Source organism: Gavialis gangeticus, unplaced genomic scaffold (assembly GCF_001723915.1).
Source record: "Gavialis gangeticus isolate Ggan-Ray unplaced genomic scaffold, GavGan_comp1, whole genome shotgun sequence".
Lineage (NCBI taxonomy): Eukaryota > Metazoa > Chordata > Crocodylia > Gavialidae > Gavialis > Gavialis gangeticus.
This window is the reverse complement of record NW_017729024.1, coordinates 10,057,730-10,067,481: the sequence shown is the minus strand read 5'-3', so window position 1 is coordinate 10,067,481 and position 9,752 is coordinate 10,057,730. Positions and strand designations below refer to the sequence as shown.

The following is a 9,752-nucleotide window of genomic DNA, read 5'->3' as shown; positions in this document are numbered from 1 at the left end:
CATGGAAACTTATATTTTTCCTAAGCTGTACTAGACAGTGCTTCTTATGTACACACAGACTTATAAAATCATTTTACAAAGACTTCTTTAAATTAGAGTTTGTCTGGTAACATCCAGTTTGCTCCTCTGTGGGTTATTTGAAGTTCCATTTTGAAATCTGAAAGGAACGTTTTGTAACATTTTCAAAACTTCACATTCAATAAATGACAAAAAATATCAATAGAAGGAACAGTCCCTCACTTTGAACAAACTCTTGAAGGTGGTATAAGTGATTGAGGTTTCTCTATCTTTTTAAAAGAAAAGCATAGCATTTATTAATTTAAATATCTCCATTAATTATGAATCCAAAACATAATTTACCAAATAAGGGCACAAGCTATGTTAAAATGAACTTACTCTGATATACAACTGCACAGTTTCTTTTTCTTTTTGCGGGTTCCGATACTTTTCGTAGAAGTCACGTCGCTTCTTTGTTTCCTTTTGGATTTTATCTTTTCTTTCTCTCTTTTCTGCAGGTTCATCTGAGCTATCAGAAGACTGCTGTACTTGGGCTTTTGTCTTTTCTACTTCAATATAGTTCTCATTGGGATTCAGTACTATTACTCCATAGCCTTCCTGTTTTGGAAAAGAAGAAAAAAAGAAAGAATATGAAAGGAAAGATTTAGTCTTTGAATTTGCTTTCAATTTATTTTACCATTCTTCATTTAATAAATGTAAGTGATTTATAAAGTAGACCAAGAACACAGTTCCAATGGTAATATTTTAAGAAGCATTGTATTTCATTTTTGTAATTGAAGGGATAACTATCCATCGGTGGCATTTGTACATGCCTCTTTCTCTGTTTTTATTTGTATGAACTGGTTTTACATTCAAAATACTTTTAAATATGTGTTGGTATTAGCTTTACATTTACAATCAAATGTTATCTCATAAGATTTTTTCAGAAAGTACTGGAACTAAAAACAAAAGATGTTAAGAACACCGCATAAATGCTGAGCATAAAACTTTATATCCAGCCAATAAAACTTTTATAATAGGAAGATTTTTTTTTTTAAACAAATTCTCCGGAAACTATTCAATGCAGCTTAAAATAGCAGCCCTCTTTTGTATAGCTGACCACCAGCATACAATGCATAAACTGATAGCGTTAGTAACAATGAATCAATATCAACTCAGATTCAGTGATACTGCTTACAAGTCAACTCTGTTAGAGTAAAATGGCTTTTAAGTACCACTTTAAAACTGTTTTAAAACTTCATTGGGATTAAGTTACATACTGTGATCTGGAAACCCAGAGGAAACCTGTGATTTGTAAAAGGTCATGTTAAGCTGGATTTTTGTCGCTCACAAAATGAAAATGTTGAAAGATACAAGAATGTATATTAAGAGAAATAAAATGCTGAATCTATTTGTTTTCATATCATTTAAAAATAACAGATTTTGTATATTTGAGAATAAGAGCATTTTAAATGCTGGGAAATACTGCGAAGCAGACAAAGATTTAACATAAAAATAAAGTTTCTATAGGCTCCAAATTCAACCCAAGCTGTCCATTAGAGAAATAAACTTCAGAAATAAAGATTATATTTTTAAATTACTCTCTCTCAATTATCTATCATTATTTCAGCCTTTTTTAGTTAAACCCTAATTTTTTCACTCTGACCAAGTGAAAAGATCAAAGAAGTCTACATACCTAGCTGACCAAAGTAAACCAAATCTACACCAACAAAAGATACTTTATTTGGTCTTGCTTTATTCCAATCTGTATAGCTATTCAAAAATCTTGTAATGCATTGTGATCACTGTCAGGTAGACAGATTGTCACTTGGTGATTTTCTACAGTTGGACACACTCGACTAGTTATTAAAATCACATTTGAAGGAAGTTCCTACCCCTCTTCCTTGTGCCTGTACAACTTTTCACGCCCTTCTCAAATTTCTGCTATAACTTCTCCTCCCACCAAAACTAACTTAAAGGACACTGTTGCACTCTGCTAAACAGGGTGAAATAGAGGCATTCAGTACACTGTCTCTGGTGTAAGGAACATAGTCAAAAAGGGTCACCATAGGCCAAAGAGAAAATTGCCTCCTTACTAGATTCTGTACCATGAGTAAGTGGTCTCCTGTCATGTTTCTTCCCTGCCCTCTCTACTGAGTGAATTGAACTTAAAAAGAGAGAGAGAGAGAAAATAAGACAGCACATCTTGGAATTTAGCTATCCCATAATAGGAATAATCATATAAAAACTAACAGGACAAAAGAATACTGTGCTATACTTGCAGAAAAAAGACAACTTAAAAAATTAAATTTATACATCTAAAACAAATCTAGCCCATAAACCTATGTTAAAATATTAGTACATTAGGAACATCAAATGAAAGAATATTTTTCATGCTATGTTAACTATATAGTAGTAAAAAATAACTATGTTTTCAAAACTAATTACATGAAGTATTTTGGTGATTTTAGTCTGCAGTATAGAGTAGTTTGCTGCTCATATTCTTGACCTGTTCATTTTGAACACATTCTGTGTATTGATTCTTTTTGGTCTCTATACAATGCCAAATGCAAAATTCATGTATTTATTATGGTTTCAGAAGTGTTACTGAAATTTGAAACCCTGTGTCCATTTTAAGCTGGCCACCAAACAGACATATAAATCATCAAAGAAGTAGAATTTGTCTAAGTTATTGATTATGTAACTGAAAATTACATGACTCATTTGTCCAATTTTATGAGGACACAATGTCAATTTTTCACAGAGACATCAACAGATGAAAAATGATTCCATTTTCAAATTCACTACCACGTAAATCAATTAAAGGATTTTTATCAATTAGATTTAAGCTGCATAACATATCTCCCTTTACACTTTTAATATTTTTTTACTTTTTTCAAATGTAGAAGGCATTTCTTTGTATCATCGCTATACTAATTGATAATTGAAAAAAGTCCCTCAGCTCTCAACATGTACTATTTGAAGATACTATTCTAATATTATTTTGCTTATAAAAAGTATTATCTATATTCATTTTCCTATGGTTACTTTTTTCCATGATCACTTCAGTCTAAGCTGTGACATCAGAATGAGCATCTGATTTAACATACATTGCCTGCGCACATGAAACAATGTAGAAATGCAATCTAACACAACTGCATCAGAATTTAACCTCTATCTACCTGTCCTAAACCATACAAACCTACTGCACCAAAAGGTAATCCTTATCCTTCAGTAAAGACTTATCTATGAAAACAATGTGAGTTCTGATTTCATTCAATGTCTGAAACATTTATATCATAAGGAGGATAGATCTGCAGTATCAAACTTTGCAAAGACTCAGTTTTTAAAATACAAACCAAAAAGTGAAATCAGAAAATTATGACTAAATACAAAAGACCATACTCTCCAGTGACTCGCGCAAAACCCTATGGATTGTACTGGGTGCAAGACAACGTAGAGCTAAACAAATAAAAGTTTAAGCCATTAAAAGACAAAACTGTTTTTATCTAACAATAATAATAAACCGTACTCTTCATGTTAAAAACTTGTAATAACTAATGTGTTTAAAACAAAGACAAACCAATACTAGTTCAGTTTAAAAAGCTCTCTTTGGAGTATAACCTACATTGACAGTAATATCAATAGAAAGGTAGATGCTAATCTCACTTTCAACCACAGTGGGCATATAGTGTTATTAAAATATTGAACATGGGTGAACTGTCTTGTAAATAAACACACGGTGCCAGGAGGCTGTCTTTATTTGTAAAAAATCAGAGATGTTATCCATGTACATAATAATGGAGTGGTTTTTTTCTCTTTCTCCTCTCTGTACAAAAGGAAGCCAGTTCTCTGCTCATTAAAAAGTTATTTTACACTTTGCAAGCTACTGTTTTTTTACTCATTTATGATTAAACTATTTTAATATTTTTCTGTCTCAAATCTTCATAATTCAACTAATTGATACAAACCAACCTCAGCATACAAATATATCTCAGAGAAGAAATACGCATGTGGTTAAAAAAGTTCAAGTTTATTTCCACAGTCCAGTAATACATCTAGGATTAGATGTGATAATCAAAACTGTTATTGATAGGTAAGCTTCATCCTTTAGATTATGCTTTCACATGAAAATATGCAACTTTAAATAAAAGTATTATAGGATTTTTCCTAAATTCTAATGTTTTGGATAGGTTTATTAAGAACTACTAATCCATGAACCCAAATACTCCCAGAGGTCTAAGAGTGGTAAAAGAAGACTATGCAGGCTCTAGTTTCAAGTCTATAAATACAATTACAAATATATAATAGCTCATTTATCATTTATTTAGAAAATGATAGCCAACTGGAAAGCAGGCTAAAGCAGACAGGTGTTGAAAAGCACATAGAATTATGAATAGGAAACCTCTGTAGCAACAGCCATGTTGATGGAGAAGCGCGCTGGTCAATGAAACAAAGCAGTTTGAAATAGGAAGAGTATTTCTGTCCTTTACTGGAACTTTATGTGAGATTTTTTAAATTGTACCTATATCCACAATAACTTAGAGGGTTAATCCCCAATAATATACTAAAAATACTTGGGGTATATTCTGAATCTTTTTAAAATATCTTGTTCCTGGCCAAGTGAATAATGAGCTGAAAACATTCACTCCTGCATATTAATCCACAAAGATGGGATGCCATATGTGACCATAGAGGTCAGGGGCTAGAGTGGAATCTTTTGACCTATGTAACTATCTTTTTGGCTTGAATCTAAGGGTCTGTAAGAGATCATTTTCCTAAGCTTTATCAATCTGGCTTTTTAAGTCCACAATTTTATTTAGATTGTTTGCAACATGATCAGAGTAATCCTCAAGGGAAATGTGATTCAAAGTGTTTAGATCTCTAAACTATATCTATCCATGGTTAAAATGGACATAGTAAGGTCCATTCATCTTTTTGAAAGATGTATGTTCTGTTTATTTCCCATCTTTTTCATGAGAAGGGTACATATATGTCACTGTTGCAACATCTTAGGTGCAACAGTGGGATGAGGTCATGACAACCAATCAGAAGTCACTAGTGAAGCGTTAAAGTAAACATAGCTGTTGGAGATGCAGCTCAGCTTGAAAAATGCCCCCTCCATTATTTGAGCAATTTTCTCAAGACGTGACCTGAGACTGAAACGCCTGAAATGTCAGTTGACTCCGTTTTGTGTTTCCACCCAATGTGCATTTTGGCACTGCACCCTGCTAACACTTTGTAATATTTTCATCCCAGCTACACCTCAACTCCTAGCTCCCTGAATTCCAGTGCTGTGTCCAAGTGTGTAAAAATGCCGTGTTACTGCCAAACACACATTGTCCCAGCAAGTTTCCAACTTAAAATAGCTCATCAAGTTAGTCAGGAAAAGAAAACATGCCACAAAAAGTTTTTAGAGGACCACCTGTTGTCTATTATTTTTACATAGCACTTACTCATAAATCATAACACAGGGTAATTAATCAAGCTGTCAAAGAGAAGGTCAAAGGTTATGCGGGGGAGTCAGAAGGTCATGCATGGGCTGATAGAGGTCAGGGTCACACCGCATTCCTCATTATCAAGTTGGGATGAGAGACGGCCCAAGCAAACAAAAGTGAAAGCAGATGGAGAAGTGAGTGGATAAAAAAAAAAGGAAAATTTCACAAACAAAAAGAAAAGTGAAAGAAGAATGTCAGCTGCCTTCAAATAAAGAAGAGAATAGAACAGAAATACATTGAGATGTTCTCAAAAGGTCTCACACAAAATAAAGAAACTACAGTTTGATTATTTAAATACCTTTAATATAACTTTTTGGTGGTTGATCTTGCTTATAGTAAACAATATCATAAAATAGGTTTGGTTCTGTTTCATATCTTGAAGTCCATATGTATCAAGGTGAATTAGATAACTGATGAAAGTTGGTTTATACATAAAACTGTTTCTAAATGCTAAAGTTTGCTTTTGTAGAAATGTTTATGGCTACAACCAACTGATGTTCAATAAAAAAGTTATAACCTGTTTGAATGATATATTAAGAACTATACTTCTCACATACACAGATACTCACAAACACAAAGCATCATAAAAGTCCCTCTGGATGACACAACAGTTATAAAATATTCTATCATTACAGTGACCTGAATTAGATGCAGAATACTGTGCAAAATTAGCTGTCACCCTTTCCTCAAAATCTTTGTTAATCTCATTTTGAATGTTTGCAGCTTTATCAACACATGCATCAATGTCAACTCCTTGGTTACTGAACCGCTGTACTTGGAAGAAGATATAATTAAAATGTTTTGGCACAGAAAAGGTGAAATTGTATCTTCCCCTGTTCCCTGAGGAGTCTGTAAAACATGTAGGATATATTGACAAACACACACCCTTGTCTAGAGCCCTGACATCCCAGGTCACCCAACTGCTATTTATTTCAAAACATTCACTTTGCACTTACCCATACTGTCACTTTACACTTACCCATACTGTCACCTGCTGTGTTACTAACTTTTAGTGGATATTAGAGCTATAAGAATAATAAACTCTTAATTTCCTTTCTGAATACTACCTTCTAAAGACTGTCTTCATTGTGTTTGGTTTATATCTATTTACATCTAGAACTGTAGTCATCTTATTTTACCTCATATTACCCTTATGTTAAAAAGTAAATCATGTAGTTAATATGTTTTTCTTTGGTATTTGCTTATCTGGTGTTACTGCACCTCCATTAAAAAAACAATATTACTATGTTCAAGACTAAAAAATAAATAACCTGTTACTGCACTTTGAGTCTACATTATAAAAAAATACACCTTTCATGCTCAGACCGCAGATTATTATAAGGCAGGTAATTCACAGTGCAACATTTGATAGCTACATCTACCTCTGTCTAGTAAACTAACTGCATCGACGTGCAGACTGTGTAATCCTAACTGCTGTACGATGTGCAAACAAAAGGCTTATTCTGAGGATTTTTTTCTTGCGTACAATATTTCTAATATGGAGTTTCAGTGTTTTTTCAGTCACTAACTCATTTCATTCTATTTTAGGGTACAACATCAATTTTTAACAACACACTTGTGAAATATCAAAACTGCTACAAAATATTGTTTTACTCAATAAGAAATATATAATTATTTGTATATTAAAACACTGTTTCTTGTATAATAATCCTCAGTTACATCTAGACATCCTAAATTAAAAATTCAGGCTTTGCGTAATTGCTCTGAGAAGGCTAGCTGGGATAAGATTCACTCCAGCAACAAAGAGACAAGTTTAAGGGCTGCAACACAACTTTTCCATAGGCACTAACCAGGATGGAATAATACCTGTTGCCCCTCTCCTATCCCTTTGGGGACTTCTGCACAACTCACTTAAGCCCAGGTTCAAGTAGATGCTCCTCTTGCCAGATCCAAAGGACTTCTTACTGGCATCCTATTTGGATGTTGTATACACACCTTCTGTCTGGAAAGGCACCCTGGAGCCTTCTTTCCCTTCTCCATGTACCTATTTCATTCCCTTACTTTTGTAAAACACAGATAGGACTTCAATGAGGTATGGATCCTGGATAAGTCCTGCATAAAGCAATCAATTTCACCTTGAGGAAACTACGTCTACTAAGGTTTTAACAGCACTGTTACACAGATATACTTAGCATTTATGAAGGACTTTACCTTTTTCAAAGCACAGGGCTACAAAAAGAACAGCAACTAACTTGAAAAAAAACCTTGTTGAGTATTAACAGTTTACTCCATCTCTTATATCTATATAAGGAAGGGTGAGTGACTTTCTAGAAGCTACACAGAAATGAGTTAGCAGAGCTGGGATTAAACTGCATAAGTCCCTGGATCCTTCCTATCTAAAGTATTTTCAGGGCACTCATCACTTAACTGTCTAAGTTCTGATTCCAAATTAAGTTTACAAATCATTTTTCCTCCTTCACCAGAATATCACAACATATCTTCTATACTACCATTTATGACTTAACACTGCATACACCCAATTATATACATTTTATATATATTTGGTTTTTTTTTAACGTTCCTGTATGGCACAAAAATGTATAATTAGATTTTAGTGGCTATGGAGGCGTGTCTAGCTTTGTAACATGCTTAGCTCACAGAAAAGCAATCTAAGTTAGTGAGCTCTCTTGGTTCACCTTTCATTTTCAAGCATTTATATGCATTATACCATGATAGAATAAGATTAAACACCAATTTTGTAGAATGTCCATACTCAGACTCTTTGTTCCATAATTTAAAGGGATAGTACATCATGCACTTGCACAAACATCTTCTGTAAAATCCTAAACCTGTCCACATCTTGAAAGGTAACCCCCACTTGTTGTTGAGTTTTGTTTGCAGGGATAATCAAAAGCTCCTCTACCAGAATGAAAAAATAATCAACTGTTTTAGCATGTATATACATTCAGTCACTTTCAGTAGAAAAATATATCACTTGGAATCTAAGAGTGAAGCGCCTGGTTCATACCTATCTCTAACTAACAGGTGCAATTCAGTATATTTATCTGCTCTTCCCATCCCACAATGACCTATGTCAGAAGGCCTCCTTATACTTCTTCTGCTAAATAATTTAATTACTTATGAGTTATGGTTTCTTTGTAACCTTTTAAATGACTAACTCATTAAAATGCAAAAATATGCAAAACATGATGTCACTGGGTCAAACAGCTGTGTTGGTAAAATTATGGCTGTGAAAGTCCCTAAGAACATGAAAATATTAATAATTTATATTGCTCATTAGATGGCAAAAACTCTTTAAACAGATTTAGAGACAGATTAATTTTATAATCACAAAATGCTATGGTACCTCATAGTAACAAATCTTTCTACCACCTGTGACCCTTTGGTGTACATAAAATATATATTTTTAAAAACATTCTGATAATATGTTCTTTTAAAATGCTATCTGCTGATAAAAACTGATTTATGAAATTAGTTAAAACAAACTTTTCGGCAAGAGTATTTTGATCACTACCAGTAATTCTTCCTCCGTACATAATATACTGCACACAAGAACGCACAAAGAAAAACAAAATATAAATATCAACAAATCATTGGAACAAATACTTTGCAAATTAATATTATGTGAAGAGAGATCTTATGCTGCCTAAAAGGTTATCACTTCTCAAACCCAAAAGTTTCAGAGAACATACAAAGACACTGACAAGTATTGACAAAACTTTGTAAACAAGGTTCCACGACATCTGAAGTTCAAAATGTCTCAAGTCACTGTTATACACTAGAATCCAAGTGTTAAAATCAAAGGATGGTGAAACCTTTGCTCCTAGGATCCTCTAATGATTTTATTTTTTTAGATGTACAGGTGTTTCAAGTTACAACAAACTACTATTTTTTAAATCTGTCATGACCTACCTAAGAGGTTACTTGCAGATTTCTTTCTGCTCTACTTACCATTTTATACATACATGCAACCCACACTAGTAAGCAACAGTACAACTTTTATGTACAACTAGTATACAGTAATCTCATCCATTAATAACTCAAAGCTGGCAAAAAGTTAAAGCACTCCATAAATTATCTTTGTATTTATATTTTAAAATTATAATAGGCTTTTTTAAAATCTCCTTTCTTTTAAAAATGCTTGTATAATGACAAAATGAAGTGTTTTTATCAGCGTTTTGATGCTTAAATGAGTTTCATGGTGGTGTTATGTGGAAGGGAAGGGTTAATGGGGATTTTAAACTAATGAACACAGTGACACAGGCCTCTGAAGTA

At 33.2% G+C, this 9,752-nt stretch overlaps 1 protein-coding gene across 5 annotated transcripts in view; it reads right to left on the bottom strand.

The window, feature by feature from the left end:
* FAM172A (family with sequence similarity 172 member A) overlaps nucleotides 1-9,752 on the bottom strand; it is a 427,259-nt gene that overhangs the window by 251,180 nt on the left and 166,327 nt on the right. For all 5 annotated transcript variants that reach the window (XM_019516886.1, XM_019516889.1, XM_019516887.1 and 2 more), the window contains one exon: nucleotides 397-615. In XM_019516886.1, coding sequence (XP_019372431.1) covers nucleotides 397-615 — 219 coding nt within the window. The remainder of the gene's footprint in view (nucleotides 1-396; nucleotides 616-9,752) is intronic.